This window comes from Sycon ciliatum, chromosome 11 (assembly GCF_964019385.1).
Source record: "Sycon ciliatum chromosome 11, ocSycCili1.1, whole genome shotgun sequence".
Lineage (NCBI taxonomy): Eukaryota > Metazoa > Porifera > Calcarea > Leucosolenida > Sycettidae > Sycon > Sycon ciliatum.
The window spans coordinates 16,102,108-16,129,607 of NC_088653.1; the positions used below are offsets into that span (position 1 = coordinate 16,102,108).

The window sequence follows — 27,500 nt, forward strand, 5'->3', positions numbered from 1 at the left end:
CGGTAACTCACCACTGCAGCCTCCCTCGTTTGTCTTTCCTGCGCCGGTGAATCCAAACTGACAAGAACATACGTAACCACCGGCCGTGTTGGAACACACGGAGTGGTTTGCGTTGCACGAATGCATGTCGTTTGAACACTCGTCCACGTCTGCAGAAGTAAAATCACACATGCGTCCATGTACACACACACACACCTCAGACCTCAGACCTGCCCATCGCGGAAGCGATGATAGCGAACAGCTATGTTAGACATAGCAACTTGTGCTGGGATTACACCATTCAACAGCTTGCAAGGCTGATGAATTGACCGCCACTATTTTTAGCCTGGTATCCACCACACAGCTGATTGAAGTGACTTTTTCTGGCCAGTGAATCCCTATTTTTCATTTTTCCATTTTTTTCTTTTTTTCTTTTTTTCTTTTCTTACACACACACACACACACACACACACACACACACACACACACACACACACACACACGCACACGTACATACCATCACCCAAGTCAGAGCCACCACCAGCACCATTAGTATGCATAGATGAGTTCAGCCTGGAGTGTGCACTATCTCTTTTTGATATTGTTCACATTGTTAAAGTCGATTCACAATACAACTTTCTGGAACGCAACACGTGATTTGCGACAGTGGCGACAAGAAACTGCCTGTCGCGAGCTGTCGCGTACAGTCGCAAGGCACCTGTCGAAGAAGTTGAAGAAAGTTCAACTTTTCCAACATGCGACGCGCGGCATACACAAATGGAGTACAGCTTCAACCCTGGGTGCACCTGCAGTGCACGTGCATAGTACTACTAGTGCATAAGGATGTCGCAAACATGACAAATTGTGAAAAGTGTGTCGCTGTCGCAGCTCGTCGCTGGTGTCGCAAGTCGCGTTGCAAGAAGTTGTATTGTGATTCCGCCTTTACCGGTACACTGTCACATGACATCATGTCAGACTAGTGCTTTGCTCACCTTCACAAACATCGTTGCTATTGGCAACAAAGCCGTCCCTGCAGCGACACAGGTAGGAATCGATCGTGTCCACGCACACGTCGGTGGTGTGGTTACAGACCGCCCCCACTCCTCGTCCTACGCCCTGGGCTCTAAGGCACTCGTTCTCGCGCTGGCACCGGTTCGTTGAGCCGTCCAGGACGAAGCCAGCCTGGCAGCCCGAGCATCGGTAGCCGTTGACGGGAGGCGCAATGTCGTGGCACGAGCGCTTCTCGCCGCACGGGAAGTACAGGCACTCGTTCACATCCAGGCTGCAGTCCGCACCCGAATACCCTGAAAGCACAACGGCAAAAGGCAGCCAAAACATCTGTCAATGTGAAAGGTCTGAGGGCTGAGGGAGATGTTCACGTTCCATTCCGTCGAAACATTATACAAGTAATTACCGTATTTTCCCCGAATATGAGTCGCACCTTTTTACACAAAAATTCAAGGGTAAAAAAGGGGGTGTGACTTACAATCGAGCACGACTTACTACTGAAGTGATCATGTCGAAAATAATATTGCTGAAACCTGAAAATGGGGGTGCGACTTATAGTCGAGTGCGACTTATAATCGGGGAAATACGGTATAAGAAGAAAAAAAGGACCAAAGTGCTAGAAGTTAGGCTATAACATCCCCAGCTACTTTACAACCAGCTCATCCGACGATAACATTGCACGGCTCCTTGGCTCTACACCCGAGTATAACTATCATGATGTTTTGTTGAAATGTTGAGCAGTGCCATACTTTCAGCCGTTGAGCAGTGCCATACTTTCAGCCGTTGAAAGATCAAATTGGATGTGCCCTCCGCTCCACTCTCACCAGGCACTAAACTCATACGAAAGACAGTCTCCAGTAGGCTCATTGCGCAATGACGTGATTTGTCAACACCCTACACAGCCAGCTGGGCAAGGTTGTGTGCGGTGTTGAACAGTGCATTGCTGAACACAGCATGCCAGTATGCAGTACGCACGCAATTCATATACAGGTAGACTCCCTCTAATTCGAACCTCAAATTGCCAAGCCCTAAATTCTAATTATCCGGAACTTCTCATTAGACACCCTTAGCAAAAAACGATATGTTGTAACGGTATTATCGTAAGGGGGAAAATACCGTGATTTAGGTTCGACCTTTAGCAAGATGCACGCTATTTTTAGTACGCTGTTGCCACGAGAATAGCTTTGATTTCGCGCGGTACAACCATTTTTGTCACCATATACGAGATACAAGGTGAAATGCGTACGGACTATGCAATATTTGGCTAAAACACGTACCGTTGGTCACAACGATAAATCAGCCCCCATAACGTTTATACGCTGCAGCTTCAACGCTATTTGGGAGATCAAGGTACGAGTACCGTAAAAAAATAGCGTTACCCTTGTTTGCTATTGGGTGTCTATTATCCAAAATCCAGTCCCATGTACTGATATGTATGTCAAAATGCTCGAAATTGCGTCCTGATTATTTTTGCACATTTTTATCTGCATCAACGAAACATAGATGGTCATGAACAACGAAATCAGTTCATTTCACCAAAACACTGGATCGACATGAAGTCATTGGACATTATTTTCATCTTGTACGAAGTTCTAGTGAAGCAGTTTTCAATCGCTGCAGTTGTCCTGAAACGATTTCAACGCAAAAGAACAGCGCTGCCTTCTCTGCGTCATGAAAGCCCGTCGGAGAGCAGCACGTCGTTCTGAAGAACGGAAGTGGAGCATAGGCATAGACAATTTTTACGACTTCCAATCACTGTTTAGTCCTAAACTTCTTTGCGCATGAGCTGGCGCGGCATGACAAGCCATTGAGATCCGCGAAGGGAGCCAACCACCTGGAAGAAGTCGTCTTCAATCAAATCTTTGCACTTTGCCTTGCACAGGCTTGGATCAAATTTCGAGAGAAGGTGGGTTTCTTCAACGCTATCGTTGATCCTGGAGCGGACCAGGGATCAATTTTTGAGTTACTATTGGCTAGAGAAGGAGAAAAAATGAACTTCAAATTACGAGTAGAGCAACTCCATCTCACTTCGAAATAAGCGCTCGAAGGACATAGTCACTGTACTGTGAACTGCGCTTCTGTAAGAAGACAGAGTTCGAATTATCCAGCGGGTGCACTTTTCGTACTTCGAATTATGCATTCGAATTTGACTTGAAGTGACTCGCAGTAGATCGGTACGACGAAAAAGTTCGAATTACACGGAATGTTCGAATTATACCGTATTCGAATTAGAGGGAGTCTACCTGTAATATGCAATATAGGAATGCCGGGTGCCGAAGAACGGACAGGCTAGAATATCACGAAACACAGCATACCAATGTATACACGGTGACTCAACTGTGCATAAACTGCAATACATGAAAATATGAACCACCTAGGCTGGGAGGCTGACCCCCCCCCCCCCCCCCCCTAGTTCTTCGTAACCCGGCAGCACAATACGCTTATACAGTACCTGCTGGACACAAGCTGCATGTGGCATGGTACTTGACGGCGGCGGTCACATCCGCAGGCACGTCGTCACGATCGCACGCTGCGCACCGCGAGCAGTCGCGTATCGTCACATGACGCACGGTGGTCGGCGCGGAGAGAGCGGCCGGCGCTTGCGTATCCATGGCGACGAGCGTGATGGTGAACTCGGCCGGCACGATCAAGCTGGTGTTCAGTATGCGCAGCCAGCCACCGTTTCTGTTTGCCGGTTGATGGAGAGTCCAGCTTGTGGCGGGTAAGCCAAGCACGCTTGCACTCACCACGGTCTGGGGGCCTGTTCGGAATGTCACTGGTGGAGCTCTACCCTCCGAGTCGATGTATAGGCCGGTAACGATCTCCAGCGCCGGCGGGGTGTAATCTGTGTGTGCGGCAAGCGATGGCATTGATTGCATACGAACAGACACGAGCGCACACACAACCGATTGAATACGAACAGACACACGTACACACAACCGATTGAATACAAACAGACACGCGCACACACAACCGATTGAATACAAACACACACGCGCACGCATGACCGATTGAATACAAACACACACGCTCACGCATGACCGATTGAATACGAACACACACACACACACATGCAACCGATTGAATACGAACAGACACGCACACACACACACAACCAATTGAATACGAACAGACACATATACACACAACCGATTGAATACAAATAGAGACGGGCACGCACAACCGATTGCATACAAACAGACACGAGCATACACACACACACACACACAACCACTTGAATACAAACACACAGCAGATAACTAGACTAACACACCATGGATATCGTGTAATTAGCTTAATGTGCCTGTTTGGTCATCGACTCTAAAAATGGACCAAACAAACGAAATATACGAATGGCCAGCCAGCTAGCCGGACAAAAAGACAGACAGGCAGACAGGCAAACAGGCAGACAGGCAGACAGGCAAACAGAAAGACAGGCAGACAGAAAGACAGGCAGACAGAAAGACAGGCAAACAGGCAGAAAGACAGACAGACGACAGACGGACGGACGGACAGGCAGGCAGGCAGGCAGGCAGGCAGACAGGCAGACAGGCAGGCAGAAAGACAGACGACAGACAGACGGACGGACGGACAGATGGACGGACAGACAGACAGATAAATAGACAGACAGGCAGACAGAGAGAACGACCGGCAAGCAGGAAAGCGGGCAGGAGGGCAGGGAAACAGACACACAGACAACCAGCGGAGTTCAAAGTTACCGGAAACAGAACCAAGCATGGCTTGACACCTTACCCAGGATGACTTGCGATTCCTTCACCTCCTGCCGTCGACTCTCGGCCGACAAACCCAGACTTAGGTTTGCGGTTGAGTAATAGACCATGGCACACACATCGGATCCCTGACACTTGGCCATTTGTGTGGAGTTCACGCTGACAATAGTAGAGTAAGCGGATAGCATCTTGTCCACACTCCAGATTGAATCGGAGTGCTGTGCTGGTGCGCTAGCAGTGGTGGTTGCGGAGTTGGCCGGTCCAGTGGTAATGCTGGTTGTACCGTTGCTGCTGTTGCTGCTGCTGCTGCTGTTGCTGCTGCTGTTGCTGCTGTTGCTGCTGTTGCTGCTGCTGTTGTTGGTGTTGCTGCTGTTGCTGCTGCTGTTGTTGGTGTTGCTGCTGCTGTTGTTGTTGTTGCTGCTGCTGTTGCTGCTGGGAGCAGTGGTTGGTGCATTGCCCGCGCTCAGTGTGGTGGTGATGGTGGGGGCACTGGTGCTGAACTTGTTTATTGCAGAGGCATACTGCTGAATGTCTGCACAGAGAACAGAAAGAGAAAGAAGAGAAGCCGGTTTGATGTTTTGCGAAAAGAGAAAAGAAAATTGTTCATGCTCATTATTCGTTGTCCTCTCTTTCTCCAAACATTCATTCAAAGCAACTTTAAAATAATAGCAGAACCAAGCCTGGAGGATCACACACGGCAAGTCCGCAAGCCACTCAGCCGTGCCAGCATGTCTCTGCTACATGTGCATCACACACCAACAGGGTATTCCCCTTAATCACATGACTAGCCCTGTGGCCAACTCAATTATTTGATGTGAGGAGTCTGAGGAGTGAGGACTGTAAGGAAAGGGTCCACGTCACGATTGCGATGATTTCCACCAGTCATTGCAGTCAATCGATCATGTCACATGATCGATGAGATCATGTGACAAGATCGATCATGTGACTGGGTCAGCTGAGCAAGCAAAGATTTATTCATGCTTACAGGCGAGGACGACCTCATACAGCTTCTTGGGGTTGTCCAGGACCTTCTTCAGAGGCTTAGGGTCGATAGTGAACAGTCCCTGAAGGCTGGTGGCGCTTTCAACTTCAACTGTAGACAGAACAGAGAAATGGGAAAGCACGCACATGCACAAATGCATGCATACACACACTTGTTCTTGTACTTGTACTTGTTGCTCACTGCCAAAACTGGTCACGTGGGTCTCCCCGGGAGAGGGGAGAGAGACTCAAAAGGAACCTTGGAAAGATGACTCAACTGGCTATTGAACCGCCCAACGGCCGACACACACACACACACACACACACACACACACACACACACACACACACGCGCACACACACACACACACACACACACACACACACGCGCGCACGCACACACACACACACACACATACACCGAAACTGCCAAAGATCAACAATATGCACACCGAGATTGATTCACGAATTGGTGGTGACATTCAATTTTTCTTCAGACTTTCCCGTTTGCATCTGTCCCTCAGATCAGTGAATGAGATTGATTCACTATGTATTTTGCGTTAGTGTTGATGGTCTTTGACTATGTGTGGATAAGATTAAGGTTGTGTCACTTTGCCAGAGACCTACGGATGCCTGTCTTGCTATTCTCGAGAATCCCTCACTCTCTCTGTCACACGCACATGCACGCACAACCACGCACAACCATGCATCCACGAACGCACGCACGCACGCACCCACCCACCCACCCACACACAAACACACACACACACATACGCAAACACACGCAAACACACGCAAACACACACACACACACACACACACACACACAAACACACACGCGCAAACACACACACACGCGCAAACACACACACACACGCAAACACACACGTGCCCACCACACACACTCACCCATATCCCCACTCAACACCCCCCCCCCCCCCACACACACACACGCACGATACGATCTAGCGTAGCCCGTCACTAAGCTCACTCAAACCATACTTAGGGATTTCCCCACACATTCTACCCATCACGACATCACACCTTACCGAGAGTGATGACATCCAGCCACAGACCGGTGGCTGAGCTGATTTCAGCCATCGATCTCCCAGTGCTGACCTGCAAGTGCGCACCGTCCCAACTGAACAGGTCGTTGTACGTGTTCGATTTGATCGCAGCGGTGATGTCGCTCGTCCCTTTGCTGCTGTAGAACATCATATCACCCATCGGGGACAGGTAGCACTCGACTCTCTCGTCCACCTGGACCGATGAGGACATGGCTGAAACGGCAGCTGTGGCAGTGGGCACACAAACGGACAAGAGGACGATGAAACAGATTGGCCTGCTGGCACGGCGTGTTAGTTTGTTTGTACTTTACTTCACCTGATACACACAGGCCTTTCTGACTTCTCGTCTAACTATACGGCTAGACTCTCAACCTCTCCATCTGGCATGGTGTGTAAGAGGTCGGTACAGAAGTTTTGTTTTTTCACGGCTGAGCGTAGCGAAAGAGTGCAAAAAAACGTATTTTTCACTCGCAAATATTTTCATGCGTTTGCTCTTGTTCTGCGCAACTCCTTTGAACCTGCGATCGTGAGTGTGATTGCTCTGGTAGACCACTACCCCATGTACTGAACAGTAGCTTTGTGAGTGAAACATGTGTGTTTGTCATCCATCAACATCATTCATTGTGTACTCTACCCTCATCCCCCTCCCTCCCCTCCCCCTCCCCCCCTCCCTCCTCCCCCCACCCTCAACTCCCCCTCCCTACTTAACCCTGTTGGCTTCACTGGGCAATGTAACTTTCCTACATGCACAGTAGTAAAAAATTGACACTGGTTCGCGTGCAGGGCGCGTCACGAACCGGCTTTCCACTTCCGTGGGACGCCACCACCCATGTGGTCAGGCAAAAAAGTGGTCCGGCCAATGGCGGACCGGCTGCCACGCCAATGTACCACTAGGCGGCGCCTTTCTGCCCTTTTCTCTCGCTCGGATCACGGCAGGCATTGAGCCACATATTATCATGTTTCCTTTCGTGGAAACGAGAAGAAAAGACTTGAGAACACCGCTGCCCTGTACAGATGTGGCTTGAGTGTTTGACGTCGTTTATGGCGATAACCAGCTGTATGTCATTGAGCCACATATTATCATGTTTTCTTTCGTGGACACGAGAAGAAAAGACTTGAGAACACCGCTGCCCTGTACAGATGTGGCTTGAGTGTTTGACGTCGTTTATGGCGATAACCAGCTGTATGTCATTGAGCCACATATTATCATGTTTTCTTTCGTGGACACGAGAAGAAAAGACTTGAGAACACCGCTGCCCTGTACAGATGTGGCTTGAGTGTTTGACGTCGTTTATGGCGATAACCAGCTGTAAGCATGCACAGGTAAGGTTTTTTTTGCAATTTCGAATATGAAAAGTCAAAAACGTTCGACAATATTAGAACTCTGTTGGTGTTTCTTTTTTCTTTGTTATAGATAAGGGACACAACTGATGGAGCTAGGCACAACAAGATACCAATGGATAATGAAGGGTACATGGCATGGTTCAATTACTCAGCGGCACAGTATGGTTAGCGGCTAGTGTTTTCAACCAAAGAGTGCTACAAGGGCTAGTGGCTATGTCAGAAAGACGCTTCCATTCCAGTTCAATATCCTGTTTCTGTTATTATCCCGCAGGGATGCCAGCAGCGAAAAGATTGCCAACGCCCCTGGATCTACACAGACCCAGTGGTGAGCTAGTCAGCAGTAGAACTGTTCGCCTCTCTCTAAACCGCATCGGGTACAAGTACGGCGGGCCCTACAGAAAGTCAGCCTTGACTGAGGCAGTGATGGAGGTACGCCTGGCGTGGTCAATGTTCTACCGCGACGACGATTTTGAGCGGATTGTCGATGAGGCATGCCTCACTGTCGGTCCAGATGGGCGGATTTGTTTGTGGTTCCCCGTGCTGGCAAGCCAACGGTGGAACAGAGCCAGTTCCCTACCAAATTGCATGTCCTGGGAGCCATCAGCATCTTTGGGACCGTGGGTAATTCTGCATTCGCTCCCACCTGGAACCGGGAGACATTCTCCAAAGCCGTCATGATGGACATTGCGCAAGCAGGCAACATGTTTTTTACGGCGACAGGTAGCTCCAGCTGGACAATGGCACGTGTCACCGCTCGATGGAGGCTCAGCACTTCCTCCTTCAAAGCGACGCCCCATCTATACTCTTTCAACCTCCCTCCTCTTCCGAACTCAACCCCATCGAAAACCAGTGGGCGATTCTGAAGCGGAAAATCGCCAGGCGCAAATGCCAAACTGCCGTGGAATTGTGTGCAGCACTAACTGCCGTATGGGGTGCTTTGGAACCTGCCGACGCTGCTCCGTCTGCAGACTCGATGGCAAGGCGAGTGGAGGAGGTCATGGACAAAGACGGCCGGCACACCAAATATTGGTCCATCTCAATAGTGTGCAAGGATGCCGAAACGTTTGGTCGGAGGAGTCCACAACGCCCCACCTACACAGCTGCGCTAGTGGACACTAGTAGTCCGCCCCGACTCAATAGTTGCTTGTTCTGTCAACCCTCAACTTCGATGTTCTACTCGTTTCTTCGTTTTCCCTGCACGCAACTTTGCTATCTTTTTTTGTTATTGATATTTGTCTCGAGCCGGGTTCGTGTTCTTTGTAAAAAAGAAGAAAAAAAGAAAGAAAAAGTCTCCTTTTGGGGAAATAAAATTTATGCAGTGTACATGTATTTTATTTATTCGCTTTTATTTATTTGAAACTCGGATGTTGAGCCAATAATAAGTGTAGAAAGGAAAAGGAAATATAGATACGAAGCTAGGTGTCAGGACTTCGAATGTCTCACGACGCTGTCAGTTTTGTGCCTAGTTGTTGCACTTTCTGACTGTATATAGTATCTGGTTACAGTGATGGAGAGTTACTCTCAACTCGTATCTATATTTCCTTTTCCTTTTATTTATTTTTTATTTTTTTACTATTGACACAGCCCTACTGGAAAACAGGTGGAGAACAATAAGAAACGAGGAAATGGACAAAACATTGGGGATGTAGGGGCGACGTGCTGATGTGCTGGGAGCAACTCGACCGACCAGAGGTCTCGTCGTCAGCGTTGCAACTGGACATCGCTTGCATGGGTTGTTCCTATGTGATAGTACAATACCCTGTCGACTCGACACCATCCGCTCTCCCCGCTCCTTTCCTCTCTCTCTCCTCCACCCTTTCCCCTCTCCTCTACTCTATCCCCGCTGCCCCCCCCCCCCCAACCCCACCTCTCTCTGTCCACTCATCTCCTCCCTCTTTCCTCTTCTTCTCCCCTTCTTCTGCCTGGCCATTATTCCCCTCCCTCTTCCCTCTTCCCTCTTCCCCTCCCTCATCGCCTCTCTCTCCAATCATGGCGATATTTTCCGTGGTTGGATTCAGCCTCCCTTTCTTGTATTGGCTATGTATCATTATGTGCCATGAAGTGGAGACGATATATGAATAAAAATGGCGTATGCAAGCAGGATAGCACTCTCCTCTTCCCCTCTCCCAAGCCCAACCTGTACACTCCCCCCCTCCCCCCCCCCCCCACCATCCCGTCCCGTCCCTCTCCCTCTAACACAATCTGTATAACCACCTACAGATCTCAATGAGGACCCTCCGGAGTACTGGAAACACACTCTGAGGCCCCGGCAGCTCCATACGGCCGCTCAGCGTTAGCGTGAAGTCCAAACTACCAAACATCGAGTGAATGTCGGCCAGCACGCAGTCGATGCGAGCCATGAAGTTGAACTCCAGACCGGACGGCAGTACGATGTGCGGATCGCCGAGTATCGCGGCTGCAATGGGAGGCACGTGCACACACGTATGCACGGACAGACAAACATGCAACCTCTATAATTATAGTTATGTGTGTTTTCCAAATTTCCAACATTCCCTGTTCTATCCTGAAGAGAAGGGAAAGAAAACATGTCATAGATGAAAGGAAATGTCTACTTGATTGTGTGGATTTGAGTTTTGAATGTGAAGGTAGAGATTGCGAAACAAAAAAATATTTTATCGATATACACTGTACATGTATATACTGAACTGTCAGGAGAACTGGAATCCGATATTGCTGAGAAAACTCGATGAATGATAGCGAACACCCTATGTTAAACATAGCAACTCGTGCTGGGATTACGCCATTCAACAGCTCGCAAAGCTGATAAATTGACCGCCACACATGCACACACGCACACACACGCACAGATGCACACACACACACACACACACACACACACACACGCACACACGCACACACGCACACTGACACACACACACACATACACGCGCACACGCACACCCACACCCGCACATACACACGCACGCACAAACACAGGCACACACACAAAGACACACACGCACACACACACACACACACACACACACACACACACACACACACACACAAACATCCCCCTCCCCCAGACACACACGCCCATTACCTTGGAAATACACAGCCTTCGTTGCCACGGCACTGGCATTCGGAGAGGGACGAGCAGCAAAGAACGTGCTCAGTTGTGCCGCTTGGTCACATTCCTCCAGGTGTAGGGAGTCGTTTTGCATCAGGTTCACGTAGTACCGATATGGACCCGCCGTGATCAGTGAGTCGTCAGCGTTGTCATAGCAGCAGACCTACAGGAGCGGCACAAAAGTAAGGTGCAGGATGAGTATTTCTATGGAGATGTTTATCTAGAATTCTGCGCTCGAGTACACGCGTTTTGCGCAATGCCAAATGTGAAATGTTTGCAAAAATGCTTGTCAGTACGCTGGGATCAGCAATGTACTGTTCAGCACCCCACAGGACAATGCCCAGGTGGCTGTGTGGGGTGTTATGTGAGTACACTGGGATCAGCAATGCACTGTTCAACACCCCAGAAGACCATGCCCAGGTGGCTGTGTGGGGTGTTTAGGGTACAAATTACGTCATTGCGCAATGGGCTTATTGAAACAGGGATTAGTCAGGTTTGGAGGTGAATAATGACATGCCCATTTCGGTGACATCATTTCGCGCCATAGACGAAAAACATTTCTCCGCATCCATTCACGACAGTGAACTGAGGACTGCCGCGAACACCCGGAATATTCCACCTGCAGTGCCAGAGTTTCATGTTAAAATGGTTCCCACACACGCGCACGCGCACACCTACATACATACTCCCTCTCATACACACAAACATGTATACACTCATAATATTATACACACACACACGCACGCACACACATAAACAGAAACACGTGCACTCCCCCCCCCCCACACACACACGCACGCACGCACACACGCCCACACAGCTCACTCACCGTGTACACCAGAGAGTCCGGCTCTGCCAGGGAGTTAATCGGCCTGGTCCTGTAACATGACGTGCCCGTGGTCTTGTTCTCTGCGTACGAACCATTCGCGTCGGTCTCATTAGCCAAATCATAACCATCTACGCTGCTATCGAGATGAGCAAACAGATTGTAGAGGAGATTACTTGCGGCTGCGTGATGATTGTGCGGGCACGATTGAACGTCAACGGTAGTGCGGTTATTCACCAGCCATGAGGCTAACATGGGCACGACACATCGAGGAGGCGGGCAGGCTTGCGTCAGGTTGAACACCAGCGTGGTTGGGTCGCCAACGGTGCCATTCAGTGACCCGTTCAGCAGCCGTGGTGTGTGCGAATCGTCATAGTGATCGAGCCACGCCCCGACCACGCTTGCCTTGGTGCCGAGAAAGCCGATGGCGTTCGGTGGGTACTGCATCACGCCAATGCTTGTGCAGCCATCGCTCATCACCGACACCTGGAAGGAGTTTTGCTGCGAGACGCAGACGAATACAAACAATCATAGAAACAGTATGTAAAAAATAATAAATAAAAATAAAATAAAATAAATAATAAATATGCGTCGCCTATGACACCCCTCAGAATTTCCCACCTTGCTCACCCTTATGTTCTGGCTGCCCGTTTTGGATCCATCAGTTGCCTGATGATCGTAGTAATACGTGAAACTCAGAGTTGTAACAAAGCTTCCAAACTCTCTCTTGTGTAAATAAAAATAAAGGATTTTCCTCTTCCTCCTTTTCTTATGTCACTATCTTCATCATTTTGCGAGAACTGTGGCAATACGCCCAGTGAGAAGGCAGATTTTGCCTGTGCTTCTGGTGAAGTAAAATAAAGCTAAACAAACAAACGTAATGCAGGGGTGTCGAAACTGGTGCGGCAGGTGTGACCAAAGCCACACCAATAATGTTATCCAGTGATTTTCGAAGCAACGAAATGTGGGCTATCTGGGCCCGATTTTACTAAACGTTTCTCGGGGAGCCGCCGCCTTTTCATAGTCGCACCAATGTCGAATACCTTTCGATGCCCCCGACATGAGTGAGCGAACACCTAACTGTTGTCCCTGCCCTTTTGGCACGTGTGTGCCCCTTTTGGCACGTGTGTGCCCCTTTTGGCACGTGTGTGCCCCTTTTGGCACGTTGGTGCGGACCGCGCGCGGACTGCGCCGGTTGGAGATTATCGTACATGTTCTTGTTGTTGTGCGCATGCTTGCATGCTGATCGTGCGCATTCTGGTTGTTTTCGGTGCCTTCTTCCTGAGACTCTCCTTGGAGTAAGACGAAAATAATCTGTCCTCTGAGTGTGGCGTGCGGGTGACGTAGAAGAGAGTAATCGGAAGGGCAATCGTGCGAGGGATTAAAACCCACGCACGATCAGCATGCAAGCATGCGCACAACAACAAGAACATGTACGATAATCTGCAACCGGCGCAGTCCGCGCGCGGTCCGCACCAACGTGCCAAAAGGGGCACACACGTGCCAAAAGGGCAGGGACAACATAACAGTGCCCCATTTCCCACCACTAATTTGATCATCTTAGTATAAGACACACCGACTTTTTTTGGGGGGTGAACTGGTCGGTGTTTAACTAATAAAAGTGCGGCTTATGCTCCGGAAAATACGGGACTGCTGAGGAGGTCATGTGTACCCGCAATACCATACATAACGCATGAATAGATTCCTGGTTGTAGAGAAACAAAGGCAGCACACGAACCACAGAAGCTACGGTGATAGTTTCGACTAGGCCTTTCGTTGAATTACATGGCGGTAAAGACACACCTGGCAACATGGCGGTGAATACACGCCTGCTCACATACGATCTCTAGGCTGCAAAGTTCTGGCACGCAGCTCTCCTTCTCACCACCACCACCACCAACACCAGTTTCAGCATCATTCATACCATTACCTATCAAGTCAAAATACAATATGGCTGGTCGAAACTAAAACGGCTTCTGTGCTCCATATGCTGACACAAGGCACCGGTATGAAACACTAGTTGTAACCATGCCAGTCAAGAACAACTCGTCAGGAAAGTCACGCAAAAGCAGCGGTAACGCTAACCTTAAACGGCTGCTTGGTGGAACGCATGTTCAACCAACTGACCACCAGAGCGCTTGTCGGCCGGAACCCCGGCATCGTCGTGCCAACAACGGTGGTGTCGTTCACGAGCCGAGCCAGCTCCGCAGTGTCGTTCATGCCATATTTGGTGTAGGTCACTGATCCGTCGCTCGGCGAGACTTCGTCGAGGTCCGTCCACAGCGGAGCCACTATCTTCGTCGTTCCCAGCAGCTGCGCTGGGTCGGCAAAGTTGCCCTGGAAACGGGAAAATGTGATTATGCCGTTGCGCCGTACCTAACCAGCATACACGGAGAGGAAGAGTTGAGCACTTGTTAAATGCATTTACAACGGCGTAGCATGGTGTGCGGTTGAAGCAATTCACATCGAACTAGACAGTCATTGAGGCGACCGCAACTTTGAGGTCCCAAAAAGAGAGGTACGAGTCAGTGTAATGGGTTTCTCGTAGGGGTGAAAGTTGGCACTGAGATCCCGAGTTCGAGTACTCTGATATTCTCCGATCGAATATTCGAGTATTCGAGTATTTTTCATCTCCTAACAATTGCACACCAAGGGCTTTAAAATAACATGATACAACCCTGATTGAACCGAGTAGCAGTCATTTTTCTCGGGTATATTGGCTGGTGGATCATTTGGGCTCTCTCTACTCGTGAACAAATGTTCACCACACAGTCTGCACATCACCATCTGCCGACTACTGCTCTGAAACTGCAGACTTCTGCAGTAAATGCATGTACCAAGTATGAACGAGTACTCTGATTTATTCCGAGTACGATTATTTTTTTTAAAAGCGAGCGAGTATTCGAGTACTCGGTATAATTGTTTCACCCCTAGTTTCTCGCCTGACGATGTTCAATGTGACAAAGCATCCAATGCACATGCACACAAAAACACTTTAGTGAAGAACATAACACATTTGTGATTGAATGTTACAGCTGTCACGTGCCGTCTAGCCCCCCCCCCCCTGACAGGCCGTGAACATCCCAAAGCGCTTCATCGAAGAATGCAACACATAACATTTTGTGTTGGAATGTTTCAGCTGTCTCGTGCTTTCTAGCCCCCCTCAGTGACAGGCCGTGGGCTTTTGACCCAGTCACGTTGTTGCTTTCTAGTTGATGTACCCCATCACAGATGCAGCTATCAAATACCTGATCCTTGTGTGTGTCGCACCAACCCCTACTCAATGAAGCTGCCAAAAACCTGAAGGTCTCCTAGATTAACTCGTAACTGTCCACCAGTGTAAACGGTTTCCCGACAAGTTTCCTAATTCGTGTTTGAGTGGTATGACTAACGTAGACTGTGCTTTCGGCTCTGCGCTTGTCTCCGAACGGGATAGCCTCGATCGTTATCTGGCCGGACAATGGTACTGCAGTGCCCGTCTTAAGCCAGGATGGCTTGGCTGGAGAAAAAGATAGAGTACGCGGTGCACGACAGCAGCAACAGCAAAAACAGACCAAGAGCCACATGCACATCAAATTCAAAATAATAGTGACTGAGAGAAAACTCGGTTGGAGAGCCAAGGATTAATTTATAGGAGGAAAGGAGGAACAAAGAGCTACATGTTACGCTAGAAAATCCATTAACCCTTTCACTACCCAGTATTTTCGCAATTGAGTCAATTTACAGTCTACAAAAATACTTCGTTGTGCGCCAATTAAGCACCAAGGAGTGAAAGCGATAGTTGCAGTCGATAGTCAAGGTCTTTCTGAAGACGAAGAGCCCTCATTTGTAATAATCCGACAATATTTGAGTGTGACAAAATATTTAGTGATCGCCTATTGCATCGATCCACGTGGATCGATATTTGAATGGCTGGTAGTGAGAGGGTTAACACCATCAGTTACTTTAATGATAGCTTGCATAGACCTCGGTCCTACCGGTAGGACCTACCGGTAGGACCATCATACACAGACATGCTGCATGGCCTCTGTTCTAACATTGACCTAAAACTTGACCCTAAACTGTTGCTCAGGGGCTAATGAAGGAGTCCACAAATTTTAGACGTGATCGCACAAGGCATACTACGAAATTCCATGGTAACAGCCCATGGTAACCATGGAAACGGCGTATGGAATTATGCATTCCACTGCCTTGGCAGACTAATAAAAACATTAGGACCTCACCACGATTGATGTGCCATGGTCAAAATTCACTTTGGACAGAGTTGCTAGCGCTCCGACAGGAGTATGTGCGGCCATTTTGACAATTGATAAAATTGCGCGTATGCAATGCACTGGACATAGCCTTGCATTTAGCGCCATTACTTTGCCTGACAAAGACCTCATCTCAACAATTGTTTCAAGAAATTTCTCAACCAAAAGCACTTTTGCAGCGCGATTTCTTGAGTCCTACCGGTAGGACGGCATGCAAGCTATCATTAATAGTAGCTCATGCGGTAACATTGCACGGCACTGACCAGCGGTAATGTCATCGCATGAGCTGATTGTAAAGTAACTGGTGGTGCTAGTGGATTTAAACGCGTAATACCGTAAACCGCCCAATATTCGCGTCACTAAATTTTCGCGATTTCTCAGAACCAGCGAGTTTGCGATGGCAAAAGTTCGCGAAGCACTGGGGCCGCTTACATACACCCACTGTTGAAATTAGATTTCACGATGATTGATATTCGCGTTACGCTCTTCTCGCGAAAATAGCGAACATCGATCTGTCGCGAATATTAGGCAGTTTACAGTGTGTAGCTCTTTGGTCCTCCTTTCTTCTTATAAATTGAGAGAAAAGCTCACAGTAAAATAGTTCCCTGTTTTTGGTAGCTGTCTAACACTCTGCCTTTATGCAGCGTTCGTTTGTGTTTCTCGCATCGGAGCATGCTAATAATGTATTGACCTGGTCTCAAAAGGCTTCGCTGTTCACTATTCATAGCGGTACATTGACCACTGGAAACAGTTTGTATTAGTCCGGCCACAGGAAGCATGTGCTGCCCGTGCGTAGTCGTTCTTGCTGCGATACGTTCTAACAGTATTGAGATGCCTTTTTGTTGGCTCTTCTGCCTGGATTTCATTGACAGATGCCTTAAGCCCATGGATCCATCCATGAGTGACATGCAAACTGTAAACATTATTATGATACTATCCAGTGGGGAAAGTCCCTACGAATCTCAATAGAGTCTTGAAATACACTTGCACATGTACACTGCACCTTTTAAAAACCGGCGGGGAAAGTCCCCTAAAACCCCATAGAGTCTTGAAATACACTTGCACGTGTACACTGCACCTTTGAAAACCGGCGGGGAAAGTCCCCTAAAACCCCATAGAGTCTTGAAATACACTTGCACATGTATACTTCACCTTTTAAAAACCGGCGGGGAAAGTCCCCTAAAACCCCATAGAGTCTTGAAATACACTTGCACATGTATACTGCACCTTTTAAAAACCGGCGGGGAAAGTCCCCTAAAACCCCATAGAGTCTTGAAATACACTTTCACATGTATACTGCACCTTTTAAAAACTGGCGGGGAAAGTCCCCTAAAACCCCATAGAGTCTTGAAATACACTTTCACATGTATACTGCACCTTTTAAAAACCGGCGGGGAAAGTCCCCTAAAACCCCATAGAGTCTTGAAATACACTTTCACATGTATACTGCACCTTTTAAAAACCGGCGGGGAAAGTCCCCTAAAACCCCATAGAGTCTTGAAATACACTTGCACATGTACACTGCACCTTTTAAAAACCGGCGGGGAAAGTCCCCTAAAAGAGTCTTGAAATACACTTGCACATGTACACTGCACCTTTGAAAAATCGACGGGGAAAGTCCCCCCCCCCCCATACACACACATAGTGACGTACGTATGCAACCAGTGCTTGTGTAGATATGCGCTGGGTCGGCACAGGTATCGCACTTCCTGCCGCTGAATCCCGCCTTGCACCAGCACTCTCCGCCACTAGGATTACACATCACGTTGATAGAACCGACCATGTTGCACTCACAAGCTAATAGCATGGTGAAAGATGGAACAGATCATGGTATACACATGCAGACACAGACACAGACACCGACACAGACACAGACAAACACACACACACACACACACACACGCACGTACGCACGCACGCACGCACGCGCGTACGCATGCACATATGCACAAGCATGCACGCGCGAGCGCGCGCACACGCACACACACACACACACACACACACACACATACACACACACACACACTATCTAAAAGTCTGATGGTTGCTCAATGTAGGAATCTGCGTAGCTGCAGCCGAGTTCATCCAAAGATTTCTTCTGTGCTTGCGCATTGCATTTTCTAACACATCAAGAGGGGGGGGGAGGGAGGGGAGAATGGTAGCGCCGAAGCCAATGCATAATATTGGTTTGAGTAGTGCACGTGGAGCTCTATACATGATACAGGTCTACCATCGTTAGTACGACATCGGTTACAAGAAAAAACCTCATCAGTAAAAAATGATATAAAAATCCCCTGGCGCCTGAAACGCGCACATTCAAGTCCGCATGGTAGATTGGCGTGGGTTCGAATCCCACCGCTGCCACCAATGTTGTAACTGACTTTTCTCCACCTGCTCCCAGTCCCGTGCCATCTCCACACTTACACAAAGGGACGACGATAACTATAAATGGTGCCGGATTGTAAAGGGACTCAACTGTACCGGTGTTCACCACATACTCAATGGTGTCCCCACTGCGCAAACATTCTTCTCTTAGGGGTCGTCGCAAACGTTTTCTGTCGTCCCTGAAACGAACATCGTTCATTTCGTACTCGGACCCCTCCCCTCCCTCTGAAACGAACACAGCTTGCTATGCTGGACGGCGAAAATCGCATGCATGTACATGTCTTATGTACAGTGTCGGTCGACTTGCGATTTTGGCTCGCACCCCCTCCCTCGCACCCCTCCCCCCCTCCCCCCCCCCCCACCAATGAATCATGTTCGTTTCAGGGACGACAAAAAACTTTTGCGACGACCCCTTAATGAAATCGTTGTGATTCATCAGGTTTAAATCTCGAACTTGGAGAAGAGAAGATGTTTTGCGCCACAGAGAGAACACTTTAAAAGGGTGTGTCCGAACCATGCGACACTAAGCCCAGCCTCTGCTGGTCTTGCTGGGAGTTTTCCAGGTGTCAGAGCACTTCCACCAGAGCACCTTAGTTCTTATGTGGAAGAGCCTACGCGGCGAGATATCACAGTCCGTCACACAACTGCTGACTCCGGAAATGACTAGGAGAAGCCCGCCTTCAGCAGCAGGACGGACTCGGCCTTCCAGTTGCAAGAATGAACGCTGGCAAGTCGGGGTATGCCTTCAGCGCTGCAGATAAACGGAACAGATTACCAGGAGACGTCCGCTCCCGAGCACAACGCTGGTGACCCTCAAAGCTGCAGTGGTAACTGACACGATCGGTTACTGAATGTGCCTGTTGTAATTCTTGCGCAATACCTGCAACAGTAGCCAATTGCCATGTTTGATACTGAATCCGCAGTATTGATCTCCAGCTGACTATCATATCCAGTGCATACAGTGACACACTTTACATACATGCACACAGTCATACACATGCCTTCACAGCTATGTCATGCTACGTGAAGCGAGACGCTACCGGCGGCCACCGTGGTAGACCCAAGACGACACTCGCCGCCACGGTCATCAAGGATCTCCAAGAAAAGAACATCAAGAATCAGTGGCGTGCCATGTTCTATTAGTAGCTGCTGCATTTTGTTCGCTCCGCTCAGTAACTATTGATGCTCTCTCTCCGTTCCTAACGTTCAAGCAGTAACCGCTGTATTTTGGCTGCTCAGTAACTATTAGTGCTTGCACTCCGTTTCCCACACGCGCACGCACACTAGTACACGCATGCGCGTACTCAGTCACATACACCCATCTCCATACACACCTCTATCCGGTTGTGCACTTTCATTTCTCTCGGGGTTTTTTCTTTTCCTTTTTTTCACAACCGTCACATGTAGCAGAGCTCAAAAGCGACAGAAGCGGAAAGGTTAGCGCTACATTGCTGCCCTGCACGCGAACTGTTCTGTAATGTCTCCTTACTTCACTTCTTTCGAAGGCGATAAGCCAGACCCACTGGGAAGATATTTCCATAGGTGGGACAGCAAAAAGAAAGTGAAAAAATAGAAAAAAGCTAAAAACCAAAGGGACAAGAAATAGGGGAAGGAAGAGGAAGAAAGGAAAGAACAACTTACTATTATTATTAGTACAAGTATCATTATTATTATTCATACACCTCTCTTTCAGCTCTTACCGTATTTCCCCCGATTGTAAGTCACACCTTTTTACACTTAACCTCAAGGGTAAAGAAGGGGGTGCAACTTACAATCGAGTGTGGCTCCTTGCTTATGTGAATGCATTGAGACGATTTGGTTACGACGTGAGAATGGCCTGCGACTTATAATCAAGTGCGCCTTATATTCGGGGAAATACGGTGTACCTGATCTCTTCACTACCTTGTTATTGGGAGGAAACTCCCGTTTGGATTTTGCTAAATACAACAAAAGTCATCATCATCATCAGACCTGATTGATGCAGGAATGTCTACAGCAGAACTTGCAAGTTTGTAAAAATATTGTTCGCAAGGTCGTCCTATAGTCAACTTTGCTAATATAATGACAATTCCGGGAATAACGACGGAATTTCCATGCCCAGAGCAAAGTCCCATCCAACTGTATTACATATGATGAGACTTCGGGTACAACGGCACTTCACGAAGACGGACACTTTTCTGATGCCCCGCCGAGTGTCATTAGAGAGGTTCTGCTATACGTGAAACGTAGAGAAATCACGTAGAGAGCAGGTGTCTGGGTTAGAGTCTACGGCTTCGCGTGTTTTTGGGTCCAGATTTCTACGCATAGATGAGGTTCTCTACGTTGTGGCACACGCAAAGAAAATGCGTACGGATCTGCTCGGTATCATTCGAGTGCAGGCAGAAAACTGCCGAATATGGAAGGGGAAATTCCCAGCACACATTCCACGTGACTTCTCTACGTGAAACGTAGAGCAGAACAGGTTTTCTTTACGTTACGGGAACGCGAAGAGAGTTCGCGTGATTCTTTGCGTTGCGTTCCCATAACGTAGAGCAGAACCTCATTATTATTATGCAAAGTTGACTGACTGTATAGCCAACTACAACTGCATGCTACATTGCTATGCGGTTGTGCTGTGCTAACGGTGGCTTACGTGTGCATATGTGCTGACGGTCGCTTACCTGTGCATACGCGCGTGGTCCGACTGCGGTGATAGTATATAGCGCACTGGTCACACTTGTCACCGATGTAACCCGGGCGACAGCTGCACGTGGCCAGCAACGGCGCGGCGGACAGCGAACAGTCGGCACTCGTGGAGCCCGCCGCGTCGCAGCCGCAGCGCACGCAGTCATTTCCGTCGTCGTAGTAACCTCCGCTGCAGGCCTCGCAGCGAAAGCCGGTGTACGGCGGCCGACAATGACACTGGGAGGTGACAGCATCGCAGCCTGTCGCGGTCGTACGCCCCGCAACGCAGGGACACACCGTGCAGGTACCGTCGCCACCGCTGTGGTTGCTAGGGCGATAGTAACCATTGCTGCAATGCTGGCATGCGGTGCCCATGGCGTGAGGCTTGCATTGGCAGGTACCGTTGTACGGGTCGCAGCCAGTGCTGGTGGAGTCTGTACAGGTCGTGCAGCGCTCGCAGTCCTGCGTGGTTTCGTTGAAACGATAGAACGGCGAACACACATTCTTCTCTGCAGTGTCAACACACATGGGGAGAGAGAGGGACAACGAGGGTGAGTGAGTGAGTGAGTAAGTGAGTAGGTGAGTAGAGAGAAGGGAAGAAGAGAGAGAGAGAGAGAGAGAGAGAGAGAGAGAGAGAGAGAGAGAGAGAGAGAGAGAGAGAGAGAGAAGAGAGAGAGAGAGAGAGAGGGAGGGAGGGAGGGAGGGAGGGAGGGAGGGGAGGGAGGGGAGAGAGATAGAGATAGAGATAGAGATAGAGAGAGAGAGAGAGAGAGAGAGAGAGAGAGAGAGAGAGAGAGAGAGAGAGAGAGAGAGAGAGAGAGAGAGAGAGAGAGAGAGGGTGAGAGAGAGAGAGGGGAGAGAGAAGAGAGAGAGAGAGAGAGAGAGAGAGAGAGAGAGAGAGAGAGAGAGAGAGAGAGAGAGAGAGAGGAGAGAGAGAGAGAGAGAGAGAGAGAGAGAGAGAGAGAGAGAGAGAGGGAGGAGAGAGAGAGAGGGAGAGGGAGAGAGAGAGAGAGAGAGAGAGGAAAAGAGAGTGAGATGCACGGTCATACAGACGGAGAAAAAAGGGCTCAAGCAAGGTTCAAGGAAGCTGCAACAGTGGAAGCTGCAACAGTGGAAGCAGTGTTGTTCCAGCGGTTGATGGGGTATGTCAAACCATTGCCATCAGGGTCGTTATAACTCTTAACAAACCCTTATAGAAAGGAAGGCTATTGTCATGTTGACCACCGCCACGAATAAACAACTCGTCCTTTGAGCCTACACTCAACACATCGTATTGTTTTATACTAGCCTGTATTGATACTTATTTTAAGCACTGAGAAGTTCTATTGTAGCCTCGTCATCTTTACTTCACCTCCGATCCACAAACACACGGACAGTCCTTGGCCACACACCACGGACGCTAGTTGTTTCCAAATGTTCGTATTGATACTTGTATGCAGGAGCGTCGGACATGGTACGGTCACTATGGTATTGAGCGCATCACATTTTGCCTTAGGTACCCCGTGGATCAATATAACACACTGATTGGGGCTCTAAATTACCAACATTTTCGTCTCAGCCACCCCTCCACACGAGTAAATTGTACTTCAGACGTCTGACCGTACCACACTAAAATACCTTCCGACGTCCCTGGTATGATGAGTTCAGGCTACTTGAACTCCAGTGGGAAAGTCTGTTCATGCAAACACATGAATGCCACCAACAACAATAGCGAGTGGCTACTACACTACACTCACCTGTATTGATGCAGACCTTGCCCGTTCCCGAGAAGCCCCTGTGACAGGAGCACAGGAACCCGGGCGTAGTATCGGCACACAGCGCGTTCTTTGAGCACGGCGATTGCAAACACTCGTTTATGTCCTCACACACGCCGCCTATTGGCTGATATCCGTGGGCGCACACACATGTGTAACTGCCCACGGTGTTGTTACATGATCGGCCTCTGCCTGTACAGGACGTCAGGCATTCGTCTGTGTCTGTACACACGGCAACAACAGGGCCGGCGGCCACAGTGTTGCTGATACTGCCGGTGATCCTGGTGGTGCTGCTACTGGTGGTGGTGGCTGTAGTGCTGCTGCTGGTACTGGTCGTGCTGAGATGATAACCGGGCTGACATGTACACGTATAGGAGCCGACGCTGTTACTGCAAATGCACTGCGGGTCACGACGAACCGCACTGCCGTCAAGGCATTCGTCAATGTCTGTTGCCATAGGAACGGAGCACATCGACAAAACAGAAATCAGAACATTGAGACAAAGAGTGGACATGTGCAGTACAGGAGGGGAGTGACACACAGAGATTGCATAGATACAGGGCCGGACAGAGTCAGAGAGGCAAGGATAGAAAGGGCTTTTTTCTTTTCTTTTCCTTTTTATTTGCAACAGGACACACACACAGCACTGCAGCACTGCAGCACCATAGCTTAAGCAGGTTAGTACATGGCGAAGAGTACACTTAATCAAGATCAAAACATGCTGCATGCCACGAGACGAGGGCAGTACCCGGGCGCATCTTACCAGAGCATTCGGTGCTGTTCCACACGTACCCCGCCACACACGCGCAGTGGTAACCTCCGATCGTGTTCGTACACGTATGTGCATTATTTCCGCACACGGCGGCCACTGATCCTCTGGAGCATTCGTCCACATCTGTGAATTAACAGAGAAGCAGAAGAATACAGAGGCAAACGGACTTAGGTGCTAAGTTGCAGTTCTCCCACAAGTTTGTCAGTGCAGTTCAAAGCTGATAGAAACTCGTCCATATGTTGATCCAGTATACTCGTACGAGAGAGCTTGGAAGCTCAGGGCCCTACGCTATGCTTTTTTGCCTTGATGACCTAGACAAAAAAAAGCATAGGGATGTTATAAATTCTTTAAAAAATTCCGTTTTTAAGACATAACCTGGGATTCGAACCCGCACTATCGCGCGCCCTGCATGCATCCCCGATACACTTCGCATACATACTAATTCTTCCAAGTTGCTTCACATTGTGATCTTGCATTTGAAAGCCCTATTTGAATATGCATTGTGGCCAGCCGTCTTTGATGGTACGGGACGGTATGGGATACGATCGAGGGTAATACGACACCGTCTCCCGTACCGTACCATCAAACACAGCTGGCCACATACAGCTGCCCGCAATATTCAAATAGGGCTTTCAAAAGCAAGATCATAACGTGAAGCAACTTGGAAGAATGGGTATGAATGCGAATTGTATGGGGGAATGCATGTAGGGCGATAGTGCGGGTTCGAATCCCAGGAAATGCCTGAAAAAAGGGGAATTGAAAAATGTATAACATCCCTATGCTTTTTTTGCCGTCAGATACGGGATAGCGCCAGGCGTGACACAAACAAACAAACAAACAAACAAACACACCAATACCAAATTAAAGCTGTGTGGACCCTGGCTAGCGCCAGACGTTACTGAAGTAACGTCTTCTGCATAGCTACGGGAATAAAATAAAATAGAAGTAGAATAAATTCACGGTTCGTTTGAGACTGGGCTGGGGACTGAGTTGTCTGCATTGGTAGGAACGCTACACCACCCTGTATGCTCGTATACTTAACTTCGGGAACAAAACTTCGTGACTGCGATCCACCTGCCTGAATTCCGGTCTGAAGAATCGAGCAATGTTCACTCCGAGTGATTTAAAAACGGTGCTGAGTATTTCGTACAACAGTGTGTTTCAACTTGCGTCTTATCCCTTCATCAATTATACAATCCTGATCGGCTACACACAGATCAGCTTCCCGTGGAAGAAACAAGAAAGTCAGTCCGTTCCCACCCTACAATCCACTAAACAGGCCACTGTGCTCAAGTACAAAACTATCCAGAGAAAGGGAGAAGAGAGAGAAGGAGGGCAAGAGAAAGGATGCTAGTTCACATTTGCGAAAACAACCACCAGTTCATTTTTACAGAAGGTATCCTCCAGACCCTGCGCTTAGGAGCTGCATCTGTTCCTTGATCCTAGAGGGCGGTGGCATTCCTGTGGATGCGGAAAACTAGGAAGCCGAGTCTCAAGCGATCCGTTAATTTTTTTTCTCCAGAACACTTCATAGAAGTTGAACTCAAGAGCATAAACAGAGATGTGCAGGCTGCAGCAACTGATAAACTGCTCAGGGCGTGACACCCACGTACAAAAAGGCGTGACACCCACGTACAAAAAGGCGTGAACCGCGCAAGCTAGTGAAAGGATGTCAACAATTACATACTAGTACTGGGTCTTGAACACGTGCAGCGCGAGGTAAAGTGGCGAGAAGTCGACAGTATGATTCAATGAACATTGGCCGTGCTGCCAGTAGTGGGGATAAGGAGTGACAACACCCACACCCTTGCATGTTTGCATCCCTGCACGTTGGCACTATTGTATCCTTGCGGGTTTTCACCCTTGAACATCTACACGCTCGCAGGTTTGCACACTTGGACGTTAGCTAGTTTGCACCCTTGAGCGCTGGTGACCTTGCTCACTCTTACACTTACACCTGTGCATGCTTGCACTCCTGTGTCTTTGTACCAAGCACACTTTTAAATGAATTCAACTCTCACTTTACAAATCTTGTAGGCACGTCCATAGAGTCACAGCTTATCTCCATTGGAAGTACACTGGATGTTTACTGCACTGTCTATTTCCCCCAACCCCCTTCCAGGACCAACTAATCACATGACCAAGGGATCACATGACCAAATGATCACATGACCAAATGATCACATGACCAAATGATCATATATTTGACCAAATGATCACAAGACCAAAATCATTGTAGGGAAATCCAGCAAAGCGAATGCCCAGAGCACAAGTTTGTTCGCAACTGCAGGCGCGTAGCACCGCTGCTGGCGGTGGTCCGGTTGAAGGGGGTCTGGGGTGTCCCCCGGGAAAATTTTGAAAACTTGGGTGCAAAATCCTGCATTCTGGGCACTTCTGGGCAAAAACGTGGTGAGGCCAAAGCCGGACCGGCCGGACCGGCCGCTACGCCCCTGAACTGGCGCTTAATTTCACAAAATTGTTCGTTGTATTTTATTATCGGTACATTCTGTGCATCTCTTTCATACCTAAAATGTCATAGCCACACACGCACTGAGTGACACTCATCATCCCATAGCAAACTGCCTCTTGCCTCTCTGTAGCTAAAATGTCAACAGCCGAACAAACACTGACACACCTAATCCAACAGATAACCGATTCTCTGGACCTAAAATTTCTGGTCATATCTCAAACGGTCCGTTGTCCTCGTGCCAACCATTTTGAGCACCTAAAAAAATTCACGGCTCTCGTTAGGCTCGGCTGGAGGCCGACTTTCCGCATCCGTAGGGACACCACCACCCGCTGTGGATTACCTTTGAGCACCTAGAATTTCTAAAAATGCATGGTGTGCTCTTACCCAGGCAAATGTTAGGGCCGCTCATCTCGTAACCGTCGACGCACGCGCACTCGTAGCGCCCGTGAAGGTTGTTACATGCCGTGTTGGGTTCCAGGCAGCGCGGAGAGCCGGTCGCACACTCGTCCACGTCTGCAGAACAGAAGGACAAGAGAGGTTACTATAGTTGGTGGACAAGCCATTAGTTAGCCACTCGGATTGGAATATCAAAAAAAGTTTTTTTCTTTTCTTTTTAGACCAAGAGTGGTACATATTGTTTGCAAAGATAGAAATTTATAGTAAAGAAAAAGGACGAAGAAACTACACGTTACTAGTACGCTATACTGTCCACTAACACCACCAGTTACTAAACAATCAGCTCATGCGATAACATTGCACGACACTGACCGACGGTACTGACGTTCTACAAGAAACTGGCTACCAGTGCACTAGTAACTTGTAGTTCCTTGGTCCTTTTTTCTTTGCTTTAAATTTATCCTCGGCTCTCCATCCGAGTGCAAAGGTAGAAATATTTACGATACTTTTCCAGACGTTTCGTTGTTCTGAACAACACCGTCAGCGGATAAAGAATGGACGGCTTTGGGTACGGCATGAGTTATAGTCAGACCTCGCTTAGCCGCACACATCCGTTTTCAAGAAAAATATCCGGATAGGCGGGGGAACCGGATACTCGAACACACATGCTGTATGTAAGCACGGCATATGCTGTAAATTGGTAACCAACAGCTTTCTTCCGGATGGCGAGGGATCCGGATAAACGAAGACCGGATAAGCGAGGTCTGACTGGAATAGGG

The 27,500-nt window shown here is 48.7% G+C and overlaps 2 protein-coding genes across 2 annotated transcripts in view; one reads left to right on the forward strand and one right to left on the reverse strand.

Annotated features, from left to right (window-relative positions):
• The window catches only part of LOC135827137 (uncharacterized), a 146,384-nt gene that overhangs the window by 47,795 nt on the left and 71,089 nt on the right, over positions 1–27,500 (forward strand). The window lies entirely within an intron of this gene.
• LOC135827634 (uncharacterized) overlaps positions 1–27,500 on the reverse strand; it is a gene marked incomplete at its 5' end in the record, with an annotated part of 40,432 nt that overhangs the window by 10,575 nt on the left and 2,357 nt on the right. The window contains 16 exon segments of the mRNA XM_065340098.1: positions 12–149; positions 972–1,283; positions 3,440–3,832; positions 4,741–5,250; positions 5,704–5,811; positions 6,749–6,991; positions 10,329–10,526; positions 11,175–11,364; positions 12,031–12,528; positions 14,113–14,403; positions 15,420–15,526; positions 17,934–18,077; positions 21,326–21,838; positions 23,066–23,530; positions 23,847–23,978; positions 26,710–26,838. Of these exon segments, the coding sequence (XP_065196170.1) occupies positions 12–149; positions 972–1,283; positions 3,440–3,832; positions 4,741–5,250; positions 5,704–5,811; positions 6,749–6,991; positions 10,329–10,526; positions 11,175–11,364; positions 12,031–12,528; positions 14,113–14,403; positions 15,420–15,526; positions 17,934–18,077; positions 21,326–21,838; positions 23,066–23,530; positions 23,847–23,978; positions 26,710–26,838 (4,371 nt within the window).